Genomic DNA, 21579 nt, shown 5'->3' with positions numbered 1-21579 from the left:
GTGGGTTTTCTGTCACTTGCAACGAAAAAGATTCCAATTAACACAAGTTGATCGTTGTGGACCTGGGTTAGGGATTCTCAGATTTTTATTTTGATGACAAAAATCACACAGGGCACAACAAGAATCACAACTGAAAAACTGGGAGTGGGATATGGGCTGGGAAACATAGGGAATGGGTGTCCAGAGTCCCTGGGATGCTTCCTGGAATCCTAGGTTTCCTTCAGGGCTCCCCACGTGCCTTGGATACCTCCTAGACCTCCCTCTGGGGGTCCCACAGAGCCCAGTGTGAGAACCAGCATTCTCGGCCAAATGTTTCCTCGTATTAGAAGGTTGGATGTACGGGGATGGTTCAGACAGTGGCCTCAACCTCGGCGGCTTCATCGTCCTCCTCCAGCAGGCTGTAGGAGGCATGGCTTTGGCAGGGCCGCTGCAGTGGGTGAGCCAGAAGCTTGGCCATACAGTTGTGCAGCTCAAGGGCTGGCCCAGCCAGCGCCACCTCGTACTTATAGCTGGTACCCTTGGTATCCAGGCTTCCCATGAAGGCAAACATGTCCTATGGGGCCAAGGAAGGGCTGTTCAGGCAGAGGTTCCCCTGACAGGCCTTCCCTGTCCTGGAGGGCCTCCCAGGAGGGGGCCTCAGGAATGGGTTCCGAAGGGTAAAGAGGAGTTTTCGAGAAAACATTCCCACATTCAGCAAACATTTCCTGCCACCCACTCAGTGCTAGGGACCCCAAGAGGTCTCAGTGCTGGAGCCCCTAGTCTGGAGAGGCACAGTCGGATACAATGACCTCAGCCCCCATGCTGATCTACCTTGAGGAGCAGGGAAGTTTTCTCCAAGTAGGGACTTCCCATTTGGGTACTGAAGTATAAGTAGGAGCTGGGCTCAACCCCCTCTGCTCACAGTTGGGTAAAGTGAGGCTCAGAGAGATAAGTGGCCGACTCGAGATGCCACAACTAGTTCAGGGCTGGGATGTAAAGGACCAGCAGAGCCTGGCAAGGCAGGGAGGGAAGCGTGCTCCAGGCAGAGGACACAGAGAAAGCGAAGGCAGGAAGAGAGAGAAGCAGGGAATGCTGGGGATGAAGTGGACAGGACCCTACATACTCATGGGCCACTGTCCCAACAGCCCCATTAGTTCACTGAAGACATGTGGGAAATGGAAGTTGAATGACCATGATCCAGCAGGACCAGGAACGCTAAAGAGAAGACTAATGGCAGAGCCGTGCGTGGGTGGGCAAGGATGGGTGACTTCCCTCCTGCTGATGCCAGGAGAGCACAGGTGCCTCTGGGCCTGTTGCCAGGTGCCACTCTGTCAGAGACACACTGTGTGACCCTGGCCTAGTTGCTGGCCCTCTCTGAGCCTGTTTTCCCTCAGCACAGCTCATGAACTAGGGGGCTGGCATTAGATGCCCTGAAGTCCCTTAGTGATTCAAAGCCCCCCTTTCCCTCAAGGCCGGGGCAGGTGGGTTCGGAGCCATCCCATCTGCACCTACATCCGCCTGCCACCCACACCCACAGCAGCCTCTCACCTTCCAACTCATCTCCTCCTCCTTCTCGTCGGCGCCGTTGTGGATGTAAACAACATCAAAGAAGAAATACGGGCACTGGAACATTTTCTGCAGGGGAAGAAAGCCAGCCTTTGGGACTTCGGTCACCCCATGCCCCCATGATCACAATTTCCCAGCTACTGCCCAAGACTCTGGGAACCTGACTCTACGCACCCCAGCTCCTGTGGTCAGGAAGTCCCTCCTAGTGTCTAACCACCATCCTGCTGGCTGTAGGCATCCCTCCCTCTCCCAGGCCTCCCTCACCTTCATGGGCTCCGTCAGGGAGAACTGGGGCTGGCAGGGTGGACGACTATAGACCAGGATGGTTCGGACGACGTACGGCGGTGGAATCGTCTGCACATTCTCTGTGACTGGCAGCTCGGTCTTCTGTTGGCTGCGCCGCAGGGATGGGGGACAGGTCAGAGCACACCCTGGTAGCACACCCCTATTGTCACCCTCAGAGAGCCCAGCTCCTCACCGTGTATGTGAGGCCCCACCTGACCCCTCCCAAGTTCACTGTTGCCTCTGAGCCTTCCCACATGCTGTTCCCTCTGCCCCAGCACCTCCCCAGCTTCGCCTTTCTGCCTGACCTCTCCTGCTCCATCAGAGGTTTTGCTGACCCCAAAGCTAGGGCCTGCTCAGGCCACCCTCAGCATCCTGAGCGTCCCCCATCACTGTGTTGAGCTGGACCTGCCCTACCAGGCCAGGAGACTCTGAAGCAGGGACCAGATCTTATACGCAAAGTCACTGCCCAGTTCCCCACTCAGCCACAGATGGTTCTCACACTGAGTACAGGGCACTAGGCAGGTAGAGGGCTAATGTCCTTAATATGTAAAAAACAAATCTGATCACCAACAAGAAAAAAGCCGACATCCCCCTAGAAAAACAGGTAAAGGGAACCAATAGACAAATTCACTGAAAGAATACTGAATGGCTTAAAAATGAATGAAAAGAAAAGCACAGCAAAATAAGATGTGGCCTCTTCCCACCTATCAGATGGGCAGGACCTTCAGGCGTGTGAGCAACCCCGGTGCTGGGGGAGGTAAACAGGGTTAATTTCCTGGGAAAGTGCTTTGGCAAAGTCTAGCAAAATTAAAAACACACACCACCTTGTTCCAGCCTGTTCTCCATTAGGAATTTACCCCATAGATTCACTTCCAAAATCTGCTGAGATGGGCAAAACAACCTCCTTGGCTACCATCAAGGGGCTGGCAAAAACAGGGCTTAGAATACTTGGGCCCACAAGCTAAGAACCTTTTTCATTTTTAAACCGTTGGGAAGAAAGAAAACCAAAAGGAGAATATTTTGTGACAATCAGAAATGTGAAATTCAAATCTGTGCCTGCAAATAAAGTTTTATTGGCACACGGCCACGCCCACTTGCGTACCTATGGTCTGTGGCTGCTTTCTAATTAAAATGGGCAGAGTCTGGTCGCCAAGACAGAAACGATGTGGCCAACAAAGTCAAAAATATTTACTATCTGGTCCTTTAAAGAAAAAGTTGGCTGCCTCCAGGTTAAAAGAAAGTAGTGGGTCTTCCCTGGTGGCGCGGTGGTTGGGAGTCCGCCTGCTGATGCGGGGGACGCGGGTTCGTGCCCCGGTCCGGGAGGATCCCACGTGCCACGGAGCGGCTGCGCCCATGAGCCATGGCCGCTGAGCTTGCGCGTCTGGAGCCTGTGCTCCACAGCGTGAGAGGCCATGGGGGTGAGAGGCCCGCGTACCGCAAAAAAAAAAAAAAAAAGTAGTGGAGGGACTTCCCTGGTGGTCCCGTGGTTAAGAATCCGCCTACCAATGCAGGGGACACAGGTTTGATCCCTGGTCTGGGAAGATCCCACATGCCGCGGAGCAACTAAGCCCGTGCACCACAACTACTGAGCCTGCGCACTACAACTACTGAGCCCATGCATTGCAACTACTGAAGCCCATGTGCTCTAGGGCCCGCATGCTGCAACTACTGAAGCCCATGCACCTACAGCTCATGCTCCGCAGCAAGAGAGGCCACCGCAATGAGAAGCCTGTGCACTGCAACAAAGAGTAGCCCCCGCTCGCCGCAACTAGAGAAAGCCTGCGCGCAGCTACAAAGACCCAGCGCAGCAGTCAATCAATCAATCAATCAATAAGAAAGTAGTGGAGAACCACTGGGCTGTCAGAGAATAACACAGAGGGCGAGATTTGAGAAGGAACCTCTTTTGCAAAAACGCTTCCGGACAGGTAAGTGAGCAATTGTTCCAGTGAGAAAGGGTGAGAACGGAAGGCTTTAGGCCTCCCTAAAGGACTATTTCTGGGCTGTCTGGAGCTTTTACCCAGAAGGGGTTCTTCTCTTCAAAGGTGAACAATAATTTCCCCATGGGGGACTTACATGAGGCTGAAGAGACCTTCCAAATCTGGTGGGAATGCTAAGGAGAGCAGAGCAGCGCATGGGTGGGCAGGGGTGGGTGGCTTCCCTCCTGATGCCGGGAGAGCGCAGGTGCCTCTGAGCCGGTTGCCAGGACACACGCTGTGTGACCCTGTCCCAGTCGCTTGCCCTCTCTGAGCCTGCTTTCCCTCAGCACAGATCATAAACTAGGGGGCTGGCATCAGATGCCCTGAAGGCCCTTAGTGATTCAAAGCCCCCTTTCCCTCAGGGCTAGGGCCATTCTCCTCATGGAGAGAGCCATGGGTGTCCCTGTCCCCCTCCCCTCATTACTGTTTTCTTTGTAACTCACAGGGATCATATCATATTTAAGTTCTGGGCTGCAGTGAGCCTTTAATGTTCAAGTTAATATAAAATGTGCTATGCCCAGGTTGGAGGGGCTGTAGCAATGATTGTGACTTTTCAGTCACATACGGACACTTGCTGAGCACCGACTGTGTACTTAGCCCTTCATGAAGTGTTCCCCAGGTGGATGCATTTTTGACATCCAGAGTCCAAATCAGCTGTTTTTGCTTCTGTATTCTGACTTTATCTTCACAGCGACCCTGTGGGGCAGGAGGTTTTGTGGCTCTCATTTTACAGATGAAGAAACTGAGGCTCAGAGATGTGGCTGGCCCAAGCCTGATGTGGCAGAGCTGGGATCTAGACCTGAGCCAGGCCGAGCCAGGCCGCTCCCCGGGGCTCCCTGTGTGGAAAGGATACTGAAGGTGGAGCAGGAGGCCGTCTCCAGGTCGTAGAGGCAGCTGCAGAGTTCTCGGGGATCAGAGGTCAGGCCGGACAGCTGCAGGGAAGCATGGGACTCAGCGAGGTGCTCCCTCAGCCCCAGGGGACCCCAGGGCACCCAGCCCTGCCCCAGCCTCACCCAGGCAGTGTCATCGTTCACCACCACCAGCGCGAACTCGTGGCTCTTGTCAATCTTGTGTTTTGTCCGCACGAACATCTCGATCATTTTCTGGGAGACGTTGAGGGCATTGGTTTTGGAGCTGGGGAGGGCCAGAGGGTGACCGGGTAGTCAAGGCCCAGGTCATGCGGCAGTGGGGGCAGCAGAGCCCAGCCGCGAACCCAGCCTAGCTGACCCCCCCTCCAACTCTTGCCCTCTCCGATGGGTCCCTCTGGCCAGCCTGGGTCTCACATCTGATCTGTGGGAGGCACCCCACCTCTGCTCAGCCGCGGGTCATCACGAGTGCCAGGGAGGGCAAGGCGGGCTCGTCCTCAGGCCCCATCCAGGCCCTGCTGCCTGACCCCAATGAGACTTAGCTGCTCAGGGGCAAGGGTTTTGGAGTCCGCCAGGCCTTGGTCTGAATCTGGCTCTGCCCATTTGCTGGGAGGCCTCGGGCAAGTCATTTTGCTTCTTGGAGTTTCCGAGTCATGGCTGTGACCTGGGTGGCGTGCGATCGCTCTCAAGTGCTTAGAACACAGCCCCGGTGGGCCGCAGCTGTATCATTACCAGTTATCACTGCTACTCTCCAATACCGCCAGGCCCGGGGGGTGAGTCTGAGAGAGACAGCCCTGCGTTTTTTGGGCTGGGCCCTTCCTAGCCATAGCTGCAAGCTCAAGCCCCCAAATATTCCTCTCACCTATTTAATGACTCTAGCTTTGGCAGCGACATTTCCTCCGACAGGTCCAGGCAGATGATCTGCAATGAAGTTGAAGGGTGGTGAGAGCTGTGACTAGCAGCACCGGGCGACTGAACATTAATGCAGGCCCCCACGCCACTCTGCTGGCCCTCTTCAAGCAGCCCCATTGGAAAAGGCCATATGATGACTCCCAATTCCCAGCTAAGCCATCCACTTTAGAAGGAGGCAGCTGAGGGAAAAGAGCACTGGACTAGGAGTCCAGGTTGATGAGTGAATAAACAAACCAGAGAACATTCAACACAGAAACAAGAAAACAAGGGAATAGTGGGATGAATTGTGGCTCTCTAAAAGATAGATCCACCTGGGACTTCCCTGGTGGCGCGGTGGTTTAGGAATCCACCTGCTAATGCAGGGGACACGGGTTCGAGCCCTGGTCCGGGAGGATCCCACATGCCGTGGAGCAACTAAGCCCGTGCGCCACAACTACTGAGCCTGCATGCCACAACTACTGAAGCCCGCACGCCTAGAGCCTGTGCTCCAGAACAAGAGAAGCCTCCGCAATGAGGAGTCTGCGCGCCGCGACGAAGAGAAGCCCCCGCTCGCCGCAACTAGAGAAAGTTCGCACGCAGCAACAGACCCAATGCAGCCAAAGATAAATAAATAGATTTAAAAGATATATCCACCTGGAACCTCAGAAAGTGAAATTATTTGGAATTAGGGTCTTTGCTGATGCAATTAAGGTAAAGATCTTGAGATAAGATCATTCTGATCTAAGAACAAGTGTCCTTATAAAAGAAAAGAGTGGGGACTTCCCTGGCAGTCCAGTGGTTAAGACTCTGCGCTTCCACTGCAGGGGGCACGGGTTTGATCCCTGGTCAGGGAACTAAGATCCCGCATGCCGCTCGGCCAAAAAAAAAACAAACAAAAAAAAGAAAGAAAAAAAAGAAAAGAGAAGACTAGGAGACACAAAGGGGAAGGCTATGTGAAGACGGAGACAGAGATTGCAGTGATGCAGCCACAAGCCAGGGAACGACTGGAGCCACCAGAGGCTGGAAGAGTTAAGGAAGCCTCCTCCCCTAGAGCCTGCAGAGGGAACGTGACATGTTCATTTCAGACTTCTGGCATCTGGAACTGTGAGAAAATGAATTTCTGTTGTTTTAAGCCACCGAGTTTGTGGTAACCTGTTGTGGCAGCCCTAGGAGACTAGAACAAAGGGATTGTTTTCCAGAGTGGATCCTAAAAGACGATGTGTAACCCAAGGTTCCCTAACACCTCGAAGCCACTGGTCAAGCCCCCCACTTACCACTTTCTCTGGACAGTTGACCCTTGGCGTCCGCACCTGGACCTCTGGGGCTGGTGGAGGCACCTGCCACGGCTTGGGACCGGCTCCGGGAGGGTTGGCGGTCCCGTCGTCAGCACTGGCCGCCTCACCCTCGCCCTCGCTGCGGCTGCCCACACTGGCCTGGGCCCCCAGTGCCCGGTCCTCCGCCCCCTCAGGGTTGGAGCGAGTGCGGGGTCTGGGCTCAGCTGACTGCTCCTCTTCCTCCTCCTCCTCCTCTTCAGCGGGACTACTGGGCTCTGCCACCTCCATGGCTCCTGAGTGGCTGGATGGAGCAGGTATGGGGGAAGCCAGGATCCTTCCCTTAGGGTTTTTAAAAGCATTTGGTTATTGGGCAGGAGAACAGGGCATGAGTCGCTTACTAAAAGTAACTCCTCTCAGGGCCTCAGTTTCCTCATCTGTAGGATGGGTGCCTTTAACACTTATCAGCCCAGCATCCACGCTGACTCGAGATAACAGTCTCCCATTTTTTTTCTGTAGGGCTAACCCCTTCCCTCCCCCTTTTGGCTAGTGAGCCACTGGGAACGGCTCAGAGGTAGGGACAGAACCCAACACACGCCAGTGAGGGGCAGCTCTGAGGCTTCCAATAGTGCTGTTAGAGAAAAGGAACTCGTCAGAGTTGCAAAGCTGGGAAGTTACAAGTCGAGAGCTGCTAGGAGCCTCTTTTGCCTCCAAGAAGGAAAACAGAGCTTGCCTGTAATGATGCTCACCCAAAAAACGACAGATACACTTCTGAGCACCTGAATCCAGCTATGCCTAAATTCCCTTTCTTGCTTAAACCAGATTGAGTTGGGTTTTTTGTTACCTGAAACTGAAGAGGTCTTGGTGAATAAAAGAATAATAACTTCTAGGGTTCCCTCCTCCGCAGCGGAGCGCTGGCTGCCTAGGGGGTGTCTGCACACGGAAGGGGAGCAGATCTGGTATTACAATTCCTCTGAGGAAAAACAGGACGCTAGTGGAACAGTTTGCCCATCTGGGCAATGGGTGCGGGCTGCCGGGGATGGTCTCTGAGCCTTGCAGTCCCCACAACCTCTAAGGAAAACACAGCTTAGCTGCAGCAAGAGGGATGGAGGCTAGACTACAGGAGAAACCAGAGCTGAAGGCGGAAACCTCAGGGCAAGTGAGGGGCTGAATTTGTGGGGCTAGGGAAGTGGGGCCTCTAGGGACGGATCCCGCACGCTTTCACCACCCAACTCCTGCTCACCGTAGCGTGAGCCTGCCTCCGACTCAGCAGCAACTCGCTAGGAAACCGCCATCTTTACCAGCCGGAAATGGTACGGCGCGGCCGCCACGCCTCCTGGGAAATGTAGTTCAGCAGGCAGCAGGCCTAGAGGAGAGATGTATGGGACGAGGCTGGAGAGCCTTGGAAGCTGATAGGCTGATACTGTTCTAGGAGGTGGGGTTTGGATTGTGATAGACTGGAGAGGAGCTGAGGGGGGCGGGATCTGGAATGTGATTGGCTAAAGTCAGATAAGGTGGAGCTTTTATGTTTCTGGCATATTCGGACTGTGCGGGTCAGCGTTTCTACCATAACAAGGCAGAGTGGAGTTGGGCTTTCAATGGGATAGTCTCAGAAAGATGCAGAAGTCCTAGTTTGCAGTGTGATTAAATGTAGCGGGACTGAGTTGGGTGGGATTTAGAAGAGGTGGGGCTGATTGGTGATTAATAGAGTTGACTGAACCTCAGTGAGGGGTTTTTGCGGCAGAGGTGGGCGAGGTCCAGAGCCCAAGGGCCCTCCCAATTATTTAATTCTGCTCCTTATTTCACAGATATTTGCAAAAAATAAAAAATGCCAAGCCAGAACTATTTCAAACCACCCTTCCTTCTTCATGCACAGTTCTCCCTTCAGCTCCATAACCATTTAAAAACTGAGCCTCAGTTTCTTTATTTGTTAAAGTCTGCTAAGCCTGTCCACATCAGCCAGGCTCTGGTTCAGTGACAACCCAGAGGGGCTGTGGAAAATGAGCCTTGAAGGATGGAGAATTTGCTAGAAAAACAAGAGAAGGAAGGTCATTCCACGCAGAAGAAACCACCTGGGCAAAAGTCTGGAGGCTTTGAAGAGCCTTGGAGTGGTGGAACCTTTCACAGGTTAATATGGCCAGAGCAGAAGCTAAGAGTGAGAATTTCAATGCCGCGGGTACCCCCAAGTCAGAGAATTGCAACTTCTCTCGCTACTACCTTTGGGGACACAGAAACAGGAAGATTCAGCCTCATAGCTTCTGTCAGTGGGAGCAGGAAGATTCAGGCTATCCCAGGCTCTGCACAGTTTACACAGAAGTGCAGAAGCAAGGAAGGTGTGTTTCAGGCAGAGGTTAAGGCATGGCCAAAGGCACCAGGGTGTGAGAGAACTGAGAAACTTCAGCTGTTCACAGAGGAGGTTATAGCGGCTAGAGTGTGGAGTACACATTGGTGCCAGCCTCAGGCATAATTTTCTTAAAGACCTTGAATGCCAGGCTGAAGAGCTTGAAATGTTTCCCAAGGGCAATGGGGAGCTATGGAGGGTGTATGAGCCAGGTAGGTGAACAGTGAGATCTCTGCGGCCTTGGTGGGGAAGGGAGTGGAGGGATGGCTGGGGAGCCCAGGGAGGGAGCTGGGCTGGTATCCAGGTTGGGGAGGAGAGGCTTGGGCTGTGACTGTGGATGGAGATGAGGAGGAGGCCCTTTAGAGGTGGATGCAGGAAAAATGAGCAGGATGTAGGGACCATCTGGGCTCTGAGGAATCCAGCATTTATGGAGAAGAAACAGTAGCTGGCAGAGGAAGCAGAGATGGGATGGTCAGAGGTAGTAGGGAACAAGGAGGGTGCCTTATGATTCAGTTCCCGATGGTGCCTGGCCATGTGCAAATAGCTTGTTAAAATTTCTATAACACTGGAATATATGTATACACACACACACACACAATATGGAATATTACTGAGCCATAAAAAAGAATGAAATAATGCCATTTGCAGCAACATAGATGGACCTAGAGATTATCATACTAAGTGAAGTGAGTAGACAAAGACAAATACCATATGATATCACCTATATGTAGAATCTAAAAAAAATGATACAAATGAACTTATTTACAAAATAGAAATAGACTCACAGACATAAAAATCAAAATTATGGTTACTGGGAATTCCCTGGCGGTCCAGTGGTTAGGGCTCTGCACCCTCACCGCCAAAGGCCCAGGTGAGGGCCTGGGTTCAATCCCTGGTCGGGGAACTAAGATCCCACAAGCTGTGTGGCACGGCCAAAAAACAAAGGAGGGGGGACAAAAAAAGAAAAGAAAAAAAATTATGGTTACCAAAGGGGAAGGGAGGAGGGAGGGATAAATTAGGAGTTTGGGATTAATAGGTACATACTACTATATATAAAATAGATTTAAAAAAAACAAGGACCTATGTATGGCACAGGGAACCATATTCAATATCCTGCAATAACCTATAATGGAAAGAACCTAAAAAAGAATAAAAAAGAATGAAAAGAATAAAATCACTTTGCTTTACACCTTAAACTAATACAACATTGCAAATCAACTATACTTCAATAAAAAGTTGTTTGTTTTAAAAAAAACAAACTCCCATGACACTGTAGGAAGATATAGAAATTGAGGCTCAGAGGGGATCATCACTTGCTCAGGGGTACCAATCCCAGGTCTGTCTGTGACTTGAAGTGGAATGAGAACTCTGACCCTGACACTGAAGATATAGGCAGAGGAAAGAAGTTCACAGGGGAGCCAGATGGAGAGCCTCAGCCCAGGGGAGCATTCTAGCTTCCGAGAAATAACATCCAAGGGTCAGAGATGGAGGAGCCATGGGCTTGGAAGCAGAGGCGAGGAGGGACTGACATAGTGGGAGCTGGACATATGTCCTCCTGCTGGGGCTGGAGGAAGCTGCTGTCCTTGAAGAGGAAACTGCACAATAACAAGTCACATGGCCGGGGAGTGGGCTTCCTGTTTCCTGGCTCCTCCCAGGCTGGCCTTGGCCAGGCCAAGCCTGAGTAGGCAGTGGCCAGAGTGACCCCAAGAGTGTCCAGGGACTTGGTTTTCTGACCAAGGTGCCCCCAGAAGAACAGGGAATTAGAGCGGGCTGAGGGGACCAACCCCCAGGATTGGAATCTCTGGTTCAGGAGAGCCCTGGGGAGGAGAGAGGACTGTTGAAGTCCTCATCCCAAGCCCATATAGGGGAGGGAGGGGAGCAAAGAGGTAGTGAAAAATAAAGGAGGCAGAAAAGAAAGACGAGGTGAGGGCAAATTTGAGAGGTTGTGAGCTGACCGTCAAGGGAGGCATTCAAATCAACATTGATAACTCAAGATCCTTTCGGAGAAGTGAAATCAATGCCTATATCACAGAACAGGAAATTGAGGCTATCATTTGCTTTGAGCTGAGATCAGGTGGTGGTTTTAGGGGGTGAGGAAGGAGGAGGATTCAGGGGACCCTGATTTCTGGATAACAATGAGTGCCAGGGCCACACGGCCCCGAAGCCGGCGAGGGAGGCACGCCGCTCTGCCCGTAAGTGTCCCCCCTCCCTGCCACACCCAACTCTGCGAGACCCCAGGACCCAGACCTGCCTGGCTTAGAGCTCAGCTCTGGGGATCATTTGCAGGGTGAGCTAGACCCTGTGGCAGAGAGTTCAGAAGAGGCTGAGGCAGCCAGTGGGAGCTCCGAGCCGGGCCCTGTGCCATCTCAGGATAGCTGCAAGCCAGAGCCGCTGGGCCCTGAGGCGGAGGCCAAAGGGCAGGGCCTGGAGAGCAGGTAAGGCCCACTTGGTCTGTGTCCCCCACTGCAGGCCCGGCACATCTTTCCCACCCATAGATCTGTTTATGTCCCTCCCCTACTCACACACACGCCATGGCTCCCATTGCCCTCAGTCTGACTTTCAAGGCCCTGCATGATGCAGTCCCAGCCTTGTTACAAAGCCTCTTTGTGTTAGCTACCCCAGATGACCCCATTTCCAGATCTTTCCATCTCTCACCTCTTCACAGGACTGACAAAGAAGTTGATGGGGACTCTAGCAGGGGACCTGCTCCAGCCCCCGAGGGGCCCTATGAGCCTGCCCAGGAAGCCCACCAGGCCCCAGAGGCAGCCCCATGGGACAGGGAGAATGTCCCCTCTGGACCCAGAGCCCCTGACGTGTTTCAGACTCTCCAGCAAGCTCTGAGCTCTCTGGAAGCGGCTGTTGCTGCCTGGCGCCACCAGCCCCCAAGATGTCCTGGGCCGTTGGAGGCAAAGGACAGAAGCGAGGGGGGACCAAAGCCCTGCTTGGAGCAAGAGCAGGCTGGGAGCTGCCAGCGGGATGCAGCCCGATTGACTGAAAGGAATGCCTGGTTGCGTTTGGCCCTGAGCAGCCGTGAGGACGAGCTGATCCGCACACAGAACTCCCTGAAGGCCTTCCAGGCTGAGAAGGAGATGCTGCAGAGAGAGGTGAGTGGGGCAGGCCTGCCTCCCAGGGCTCCCTGGTGGGAGGGAGGCAGCAGGCCTGTTGTAGGACACATTCAATCATTTGTTCATTTGTAAAGCTTTTGTGGAGGCTTGGCTGCTGAACCCCAAAGAGACAAAGGTCCCTTGCAACCTTAGTTAAGGTGATCAGAGAGGCCCAGTGAGGAGGCGGCGACACTTGAATGAAGACCACAGGGGGGCAAGGGAGGAACCATGCAAGGAGCTGGGGAAGAGCATTCTAGGCAAAGGGAACAGCATATGCAAAGGCCCTGAGGTTGGAGTGTGATTACTGTGTTCAACGAACAGTGAGGAGGCCAGTGTGGGGCTGAGCAGGAGGAGACAAGGGTACGGAGGTGGTGGGAGCAGATCCCGGAGTGCCTTGCGGGCTGCAGGGAGGATTTGAGCTTTTGCTCTGAGTGAGGTGGGAGCCACAGAGGGTTCCGAGCAAGCAAGGGTGGAGACCAGATGCAGGCATTCACAGGCGCCTTCTCACCACCGTGGGAGGAACAGCTAGTGGAGGGAGAGGCTGGAATCTTGGAGATCCAGGAGGAGGCACTGGTCCAGACATGTAAGGGATGGAAGCTGTGGAGGTGGTGAGAAGTGGACAGATTCTGGGTGATGCTGAAAGTGGAGCTGGCAGGTGGGGTGTGAAAACTGGAGAGGGGTTGAGGACGAGCCCTGGGTTGGGAGCCTAGGAGACTGGAAGTGAGCCATAGGGAGCCTGCGGGAGGGGCAGGTTTGGTGGGAGGGAGACCAGGGCTGTTTGGGCCTTGATCAGCTCAAAATGCCATGAGCCACCCACACGGGGCATTAAAGGGACAGTTCTGTGTCCAATTCCAGAGCCCAGGGGATGTCAGGGTAGGAGGGACACAGGAGGTGAGACTTGGGGCTGCGGGAGCCCAGCATGAGGAGTGGGGCTCATTTCCCTACAGAGTGGAGCACATTTACCAGCTGGCAAAGAGGAGTCTTTTTAAAAAAAATTTACCCACTCTTTTTTTTTTTTGCGGTACGCGGGCCTCTCACTGTTGTGGCCTCTCCCGTCGCGGAGCACAGGCTCCGGACGCGCAGGCTCAGTGGCCATGGCTCACGGGCCCAGCCGCTCCGCGGCATGCGGGATCTTCCCGGACTGGTGCACAAACCCGTGTCCCCTGCATCGGGGCAGGCGGACTCTCAACCACTGCGCCACCAGGGAAGCCCTTTACCCGCTCTTTAACCCCCGCTCTGGCAACCACCAACCTGTTCTCTGTATCTGTGAGTTCAATTTTTAAAAGTTTTGATTGATGGATGGATCAATTGATGGATTGATGCCGGGCCGCACGTCTTGCGGGATCTCAGTTCCCCGATCAGAGATTGAACCCCGGGTGGAGTCCTAACCCCTGGACTGCCAGGGAATTCCCTTGTTTTACTTTAGACTCCACATATAAGTGAGGTCATACAGTATTTGTCTTTATCTGGCTGATTTATTTCACTTAGCATAGTGCCTTCAAGGTCCTTCTATGTTGTCACACATGGCAAGGTTTCTTTTTTTACGGATGAATAATGTTTCATTGTATAAATGTATATGCCACATCTTCTTATCCATCTCAACCATCAGCGGACACTTAGGTTGCTTCCATGTCTTGGCTCTTGAAAATAATGCTGCAATGAACATGAGGGTACAGATGTCTTTTCGAGTTAGTGTTTTGGTTTCTTTTGGATAAATACCCAGAAGTGGAATTGCTGGATCATGTGGTCCTTCTATTTTTACTCTTTTGAGGAAATGCCATGCTTTTTTTCCATAGCGGCTGCACCTATTTACATTCTCACCGATGGTGCATGAGGGTTCCCTTTTCCCCACATCCTCGCCAGCACTTGTCATCTCTTGTCTTTTTGACGCTTGCCATTCTAACTGATGTAAGGTGGTATCTCATGGTGGTTTTGATTTGCATTTCCCCAAGGATCAGTGATGTTGAGCGTCTTTTCCTGTACCTGTCGGCCATCTGTATGTCTAAGGAAAGAGAAGTCTTGAGTGGCTGAGTGACTTGTGCAAGGTTATACAGGGAGGGGTTTGGCAGGATGAGTGTCTGGGGGTCCTACCTTCCACCTGGGGCTCTTGCCACTGCTCCAGGAACAGGTCTTAGGGAAGGATGGTGGGTGGTTTGAGCACCCAGGCCTGACATCCCCCATTCCCCCACAGGTCCAGGAGCTGCAGGATTCCCTGCTGAGGCTGAGGCCCTTCCCACCTCCCTCCTGTGACCAAGCAGGCGGCTCGGGTAGTGGTTCCAGCAGCTCTGGGGTTGATGGGGAGACCTGGGGCACTCAGGTGAGTGTGGGAAGCTGAAAATCATGCATGATCTTAAGATCCTTAGGATTCAGGGCCATGAGACCCAAATCCTGGTCATGTGATCCAATAACTTCTGGGGTTGGAAAAGACCTAAACCCGTGATGCTGGGCTCTCAGTGACAATCTGGGTGAATCAAGTCACCTCCTTCTGGCAGGATCCCTTCTCCCTGGCTCACCCCCTGCTCCGGCGCCTCCAGAGTGATTCCAGCACCCAGATGCTTGGGTCTCTCCCCACCCAGCTCCTTGCCCCCGAGATGCACATCATGGAAGCCCAGATGGAGCATCTCCAGGGGTAAGAGCCACAAATGCTGAGCTCATAAGGGCACTGGTGCCTCCCAGCTGGGTTATAAAGCCAGGAGTCTGGAGCTGGATTTGGGGTGGGGTGGGGAAAGGTGGAAATCAACTGGGTTCTAACTGCCCTTCAAGGCCTCTCACTTTGCCTCTTCCCCACCTCTGGAGGCAGGAACATTGAAAAGCTCAAATGCTTCAACCGTCTGCTGTCAGCTGTGCTCCAGGAGTACAAGGGCCGGTGTGAGGGCCTCAGCATGCGGCTGGGCCAGCGGGAGGCTGAGGCCACTGCATTGCGTCTAGCCTTGCAGTATAGGTCAGTGCACCCTGCCCATGATATCACTGACTGGGAGGGAAATGGGTGTCCTCAGAGGATAGCCCCAATCCCCAGAGAGAGACAGAGTCCTCGCAGGAAAGTACTTTCCCTCACCACGGAAGTTAACTTAAGGCAGTTTTAGTCCAAGAGTGCTGAAGGAGTTTACAAACTCCCAGGGGTGGGGGTGGGAGGAGTAGTGAGGGGTCCAAGAGCAAGTGAGGATGTCACCTACACAGCAAGATGGGTGTCCTGGAGCGCTCAGAACTGGTGTCCCACAGTGAACACTGTGAGGAGGCATATGGGGCCTTGCTCACTCTTCGGAAGGCAGACTCAGGAGCAGGAGAAGAAGCCTTCATGGATGACTTGGAGGCGGCTGAGAAGGAAGCTCAGAGGCTTCTGGTGCAAGAGGAGGCTGCCATGGATGGAGGGATACTGCAGGATCCACGTCCAAGGTACCCCTGGGAACCCTGGGGACTGGGTGGGCCAATGAGTGGGGCTCTGATCGGAGAAAACTGGCCAGAACTGGCCACATGTTGGGGATTGGTATGGCTCCTATGGTTGGCATGAGGTCTGCTGGAGTTGGCTGGTTGCTACACAACAACGTTGGCACAGTGATGACAGCCATTGGGGTTGGTATAGGACCCACCAGAGTTGGCATGAAGATGGATGATGGTGCCCACTGATTAGAAAGGGCATGATGGAGCTTAATGGGGTTGGCTTGATGTTGGTACCCACTGGTGTTGGCATGATGCTGCCTGACAGGGTTGGCACGTTGAGTGATGGTCCCCATTGGGTTGGTGTGATGGCATCCACCATGGTAACGTGAGTGACTGTGCCCATCGGCATGATGGTGTTCATCCATCATTCATCACTGATGGCTGATGTTGCCCATTGGGGTTTACATTATGGTACCACCATGTTGGTTTGACCATGCCCAGCATAGATGGCATAGGAAGGACCCATGATGGTCAGCAAGATGGAAGCTGATGAAGCCCACCAGGGTTGGCACGAAGTTAGCACAACCATGTCCAGCAGTGTTGACATAGGCCCTTCTTCTGTTTCCTGTAGCCCCGAGGGCAGCAGTGTGGATAGGCCCACACCACAGGAGGTGGCTATACAGCTCCAGGGCTACGTCCAGCGTCTTCAGGAACGCCGTGCTCTGGTGAAGATTCCCCCAGAGCCTGGTCCCACCTTGGCACCCATGTCCGCTGTGCCCCGTGCAGAAGCCATGGTGCAGGCCATTCTGGGGACACAGCCTGGCCCAGCCCTGCCCCGGCTGGAGAAGATGCAGATCCAGGAGGACCTGGTGGCCACACGGGTACACATGGGCTGTGGCCACTGTGTCAGTCTTTCCTGGTGGGACCAAACCCTTTGCTGAGTCTGAGAGAGATGTGATTCAGGCACCAAGTAGCAAGGGAGAGTTTTGCTGGGCTGGGGACAAGCTTCCTGGAGGGAGGAGAGTTGGAGCTGGGGTTTTGAGGGATGATTAGGAATTCGTCCTCTGGAATTCAGTTTCTCACAAGACTTCCAGTCTGGCTTTCCAAAATGCCCCTCCTATGGAAAAGAGATAGGGGCAGGGGACATAACCTGGGGGTTATGACCTGGCATGAAAGCTGAGGTTTTGAATTTGGAGAGACTCAGACACTTCCACTGAACTGCTACTTGACCTTGTCTAATCTACTTGCTCTCTCTGAACTGCCATTTCTACAGCTGTAGTTTTCATGGATGATATTTCCCATCTTGCAAGATCATGGCGAGTGTTGGGGTTCTTGCCTGACCTGCTCTCAGTGGGCGCCTCCTAGAGCCTCATTTTCCCCAACAATTGACCCTAGAGGTGCAAACCCTCTACCCTCTCCTTGGTCTCTTAGGAGACCCTAGCAGACCTGATGCTTCGGCTACAGCTGGTGCGGCGGGAGAAGCGGGCTCTGGAGCTGCGGGAGGCTGCCCTCCGAGCCCAGGGCCCAGCCCACGTGCTCCTGCTGGAGCAGCTGCGCTGGGAGCGCGCAAAGCTCTGGACTGGTGGGGCCAACAGCAGTGGTGGAGACAGCAGTGGAGGAGGGAGCAGTGGAGATGAAGAGGAGTGGTCCCAGGTGAGTGGCCCTGCCTGGACCTGATAGGGATAGCAATATATTACTGGCTACGTGGTCCTGGTTAATCATAGCCCCCTTTGAGCCTGTTTCCATTTCTACACACAAAAAAAGGAGTTGAATGTTTAAGCTGCATGTTTCTTTCTTTGACGGTATTTAGCCCAATAAGCCCCAAGGGATTTAGTGTCTTCCAGTCACACCTGTGCCTCCTCCTTCCCACCCCCAGGCTGATTCATTTTCCCCCTCCAGCTTCCTTCCTGAGGCTTTCCTTTTTGCCCCTTACTGTCTAATCATGTCTGTCCTCTGCTTAAAGCCTTAGCAGCTTCTGGAACCCTCCTTTGAATCATCTCTCCTACCTCCAAGGCTTTGTAAGTGCTGTGCCCCTGCCAGGAACACCAGTCACTTTCTAATTAAGTCCTCAACCTCCTACAGGTCTGAGCTCAAACATCACCTCCTCCAGGAAGTCCTCGTGGACTGCCTGTAAATGAGATATTATTTATTCCCCTGTACCTTATTGGGGTACCGTTATTGGGTATTGTACCCTTATTGGGGTATCTCACCAGAGTGGGGGCTCTGTGAGAGCAGGGGCTGTAGCCACCACAATCTGGGCAACTTCGATGTCCAACTTGGGCTGAGCACACACTCAGCCTAGGCCTGTGTCACTACCCTCCCTGCTGCGTCCCACAGGGCCCTCCGGCTGTCCCTGGTGGCAGCAGGGCTGTTGATGGAGGCCAAGTGAGCAAAGTGCAGAACCCAGAAGAGCTAGCCCAGGAACTGTCAGCATCACTCACCCGGTGTGTGCCTGGGTCCTGTGCTGGGGGATATGTGGCCTGGGTCGGGGAAATATGTGAGAGCCCGTGGGGGTGTTGCATACCGTGCAGGGCTGGGTATACACCTGCATACAGTTGTGTTCACATGGAAACATCTTGGGCAGGTGGGTGGGAGGAGGGAAGGAAGACAAGATTGGCTATGGCTGTGAGCCCCTCTCTCTCCACCCCTGTACCAGGGCTCTGGGCCTGCGGGAGCAGCTGCAGTCCTTGCGGGAAGAGCTGGAAGAGGTGGCTCAGAAGGGGCGAGCCAGACGTGCTCAGAGTACTGAGCTGAACAGTGATTTATGCAAAGCTCACAGGTAGGTCCCCCTATGTGACCTCAGAAGCATCCCTGGCTCTCCCTGGGCCTCAGCTTCCCCCCTGTAAGGTGGGTGGCAGCTTCAATCCATTCCACACCTCCTCTGGTGCCTGATGTGTGTCAGCCCCTGCTGAGTGATTCTGGGACCCCAGGAAGACCCAATCTCAAAGAGCTCCCGTCTGGGGCTGGGAGTACATAGCCCGTCTTGGGTGGAATGGGGGGCTGTTTCCTGGCTCATCCTCCTACTCCCTCCAGTGCCCTGGTCATGGCCTTCCGTGGTGCCCACCGGAAGCAGGAAGAGCAACGGCGGAAGCTGGAGCAGCAGTTGGCACTAATGGAAGCCCGACAGGCAGAGGAGCTGGCAGTGCTGGAAGCCACCGCAAGGGCCCTGGGGAGGCCCAGACCGCCCTGCCTGCCTCCCCGGTCAGGAGGGACCTTTCTATAAGCCCTGCTCTGGTTGTGTCTGGACGTGCCAGATAGTTATGGCAGGTCATGTCATAAACTGTTCTAGGTGATGTTATGTCATGTGGCATGACTTTGCATGTTGAGGCGTGTTTGGTGTGATGGGGGCTGATACCTGGGTGTCTGGGGCTTGATAGTGGCCAGGCATTTGAGATAAACTTGGTATCTTTGGCCTGACACCATGTGGCATGTGAAGAGACATGTCAGCAGGGTCATGCCAGAAGCAGCTTGGGCTGTGGGGACAGGATCCCCAGGGCTGGCTGGGGGGATTCAGGGTTCAGTGAGGTTACATAGCCAGAGCTGAAATTCCAACCCTTATCTGTCTCCAGAAGCCCAGGGAGGAGTCCACTGGGGCAGGGCACACCTTCCCCTGCGCACCTCCTTCCCAGGGAAATGCTGGGTTTGGCCTGGCAGATGTTCCCAAGAGGAAGATACCCATATCCCAGAAGGAAGACTGAAGCCTGAACAGTTCAGGGTGTGGAACATTAGCTGGAAGAGCATTGCTCCCTGAGTGAAAGTAGAGGGAGGAGGAATCAGAGGTGGCTTTGGAATTTGCATTCAAAGAATGTGGAGCTAAGGTAAAGGGCCTCTGGGTGGTGAGCAAAGCAAAGGGAAGAAAAGCTGCAAGCAGTCATTCAGGGGGTTTGTACAGCTGTTGATGAGGAACTCAGAGAGGTGCTAATGGTGGGCAAAGAGGCACACTGCCCTCCAGGGCCTGGATGGCCCTTGGCCAGGCTGAGAAGTTGAGTCTTTCACCTGCCAGAGATGTGAGCTGTGGGAGGTGTTAGCGTCAGATTAATAGCAGGCAACTGATTAGCATGTTATTTGCGTAGGCCACACCCCTTGCCCTTCCACCCGGGTCTGGCAGGGTTGGGAAAGGGGGGCTGGGCTCGACCCTGCCGCTCCGGATTAGTGGCCAGCTGTCCCGTCTTGGGCGGTAGCTGAAACTCAAGACGGGGATTAGAAAGATTTTCATTCTCAGCCCGGTGGTGGTGGTGGGGGCGGGGCGCGGGGTTCCAGGCAGCACCTGTGCAGGTGTGTGCGCGGCGTTACCGGCTCTCCCTGGGAGGGCAAGGCTGGCCTGAGGTCGGCGCTAGTAAGCCGCCAGGACTCAACCTGGTCCTCCGGATCCACAGACTCCTCGGGCAAGCGCTGGGGCTGGTGACCTTCGAACCCCTCGTACTCTCTCTGGACCGAGGCGGGCTTTGCAGAAAGCAGGCAAACTCAGGCAGGCAAGGTCGCCAGTGGCCGAACAGAGGAGCCGACTTTACCCCCCTCTTGTCCGTCTCCCTCCCTAAGAGTCTAAGTGATCTTAGCCCCGAGTCCCACCAGGTTGCCCGTGGAGGGGGGGCCCGAGAGGAGACAAGGTCACCTGTAGGAGGGTGGGGAAGGAGTTCGCGCTGGAGGTGGAGGCAGGAGCTGAGGTCGCCATTGGGGGGCGGGGGCAGGTTCCCAGGCCGCCCGGAGCTGGGTCTTGCGGTTCCCACGGGTGCCCCCGCGGCAGATGGGCCCAGGCCTCTTTGTCCCCGGTCCGCGGCCGCTGCAAGGTCAAATGTCACCGCGGGGCCGCGGGCAGGGGTCAGGGGGGCGGGGCAGGACTTCGACCCTCCCCCGGAGGGCCCAGGGTGTCAGGGCGGTGGAGCTACTGGGAGGGGGCGGGGCGGCGGCCGAAGGGTTGGACCAATCCGAGGTTCTGGGATCTGCTGCAGACCTCGCAGTCTCCAACCGGTCCCCAGACCGCCACTTAGGAGCCCCCTTCCTGCAGACTTGTGGCCCTCAAACCCCAGTTCCTTGCTTCCTCCCTTCTCCAGCCCCCCTCTGACTCCTTTCCTTGAGGCTTCTCTCCCTTACAAGTCTCCCTCTCTCATCTCTTCTCTGAGACACCCACCTCCATGTCTCCCCCCACCCCATCAAGGATCCTAGAAAGTCCAGATCAGGGACCTAGGACTCCCGTCCTCACCTCAAAACCCATCCAGCACCCCCATGTTCCCCGGCACCCCCAGAACCAAAGGGTCCTCTCTAACCATCCAGGCCCACCTCCCCTAGAGTGGCTTACAGGGCAGAGAACTCCACTCTAGTCAGACCCATGGAAAGTCCTTGCTCGTGTCTAACCCTAGTCCTTCTTGCTTTCTGTACTTGTTAAAACCTCCCCCACCTCACACCCAGCCAGACCCTCCCCAGAAGGCCCAGAGGCCCAGGGCTGGGCATCTATTGCCTGGCTTCTCCAGAACCTTGGTATCGTCTTAAATGCTGCATAATCTCCAAGCATCTCCTGCCCTAGTCACGGAGGGTGCCCCCTCAGATGTCATCTGGAGAGGGTAATGGCTTTTCCCAAGGACGCTTCCTGAGAGACGAGGGTGTAGGAGCTGGTGGGGGCAGAGGGCACTGCTCTCCTGCCTACAGCCTCAGAGGCCCTGCCACGTGCCCTGGTGTCCAGCTCAGCCCAGGACAGGGCGGGAGATAAGGCCGGGTGCCCGGACCTGCAGGACTCCAAGGTGAAAAGTCACTGCAGGAAGGGCTTTTGCAGCCGGTTAAATGTTAACAGGCCCCGAAACAGAGGCCCAGGTTTCTTTGCCCAGGGCGGCTGGGGTGGCATACAAAGAGTGCTTAATATATGCAATATATGCTGGCTGCCCCAGCCCGGGGTCTTGGGGGGTGTGTGTGTGTGTGTGTATATGTGTG

The 21579-nt window shown here is 54.5% G+C and overlaps 2 protein-coding genes across 8 annotated transcripts; one reads left to right on the top strand and one right to left on the bottom strand.

The window, feature by feature from the left end:
* Positions 1-51: 51 nt before the first annotated feature.
* Positions 52-8209, bottom strand: BABAM1 (BRISC and BRCA1 A complex member 1). 3 transcript variants are annotated; one of them, XM_030880210.2, is made up of 10 exons: positions 8078-8174; positions 7679-7767; positions 6838-7176; positions 5535-5593; positions 4820-4940; positions 4660-4738; positions 3904-3928; positions 1810-1939; positions 1528-1614; positions 52-553 (listed from the first exon to the last, which is right to left on the bottom strand). In XM_030880210.2, exons 3-10 carry the CDS (start codon positions 7123-7125, stop codon positions 350-352), a joined length of 993 nt encoding a protein of 330 aa, XP_030736070.1. In that variant the 5' UTR covers positions 7126-7176; positions 7679-7767; positions 8078-8174; the 3' UTR covers positions 52-349. The 3 variants fall into 3 exon arrangements, with proteins under 3 accessions (XP_030736070.1, XP_060152835.1, XP_030736072.1); XM_060296852.1 differs by having other exon boundaries at positions 7679-7807; positions 8078-8171; XM_030880212.2 differs by lacking the exon at positions 7679-7767 and having other exon boundaries at positions 8078-8209.
* Positions 8210-10863: 2654 nt separating this feature from the next.
* On the top strand, positions 10864-18970 carry USHBP1 (USH1 protein network component harmonin binding protein 1). 5 transcript variants are annotated; one of them, XM_030880198.2, is made up of 12 exons: positions 10864-11367; positions 11462-11610; positions 11841-12279; positions 14471-14596; positions 14772-14908; positions 15080-15220; positions 15499-15672; positions 16289-16538; positions 17089-17310; positions 17995-18101; positions 18314-18436; positions 18691-18970. In XM_030880198.2, the coding sequence occupies exons 1-12, from the start codon at positions 11311-11313 to the stop codon at positions 18878-18880; spliced, it is 2115 nt and encodes a 704-aa protein (XP_030736058.1). In that variant the 5' UTR covers positions 10864-11310; the 3' UTR covers positions 18881-18970. The 5 variants fall into 5 exon arrangements, 3 of the variants coding, with proteins under 3 accessions (XP_030736058.1, XP_060152833.1, XP_060152834.1); XM_060296850.1 differs by having other exon boundaries at positions 11814-12279; XR_009563536.1 differs by lacking the exon at positions 18691-18970 and having other exon boundaries at positions 11814-12279; positions 17621-18101; positions 18314-18354.
* The last annotated feature ends 2609 nt before the right edge of the window (positions 18971-21579 follow it).

Source organism: Globicephala melas, chromosome 3 (assembly GCF_963455315.2).
Source record: "Globicephala melas chromosome 3, mGloMel1.2, whole genome shotgun sequence".
Classification (NCBI taxonomy): Eukaryota; Metazoa; Chordata; class Mammalia; order Artiodactyla; family Delphinidae; genus Globicephala; species Globicephala melas.
This window is presented reverse-complemented; position numbering and strand designations above follow the sequence as displayed.

Bases quoted from the DNA above. Each gene is read 5' to 3' on its own strand.
- BABAM1 (XM_030880212.2), bottom strand. From the start codon at position 7,125: ATGGAGGTGGCAGAGCCCAGTAGTCCCGCTGAAGAGGAGGAGGAGGAG. The intron at 5,594-6,837 runs GTAAGTGGGGGG...ACTTCATTGCAG, and splicing joins TCAACTGTCCAGAGAAAGTG to ATCATCTGCCTGGACCTGTC. The intron at 554-1,527 runs GTGAGAGGCTGC...TTGGCCCCATAG, and splicing joins AGGAGGAGATGAGTTGGAAG to GACATGTTTGCCTTCATGGG.
- USHBP1 (XM_060296850.1), top strand. From the start codon at position 11,311: ATGAGTGCCAGGGCCACACGGCCCCGAAGCCGGCGAGGGAGGCACGCC. The intron at 14,909-15,079 runs GTAAGAGCCACA...CTCTGGAGGCAG, and splicing joins CAGATGGAGCATCTCCAGGG to GAACATTGAAAAGCTCAAAT. The intron at 15,221-15,498 runs GTCAGTGCACCC...GGTGTCCCACAG, and splicing joins CGTCTAGCCTTGCAGTATAG to TGAACACTGTGAGGAGGCAT.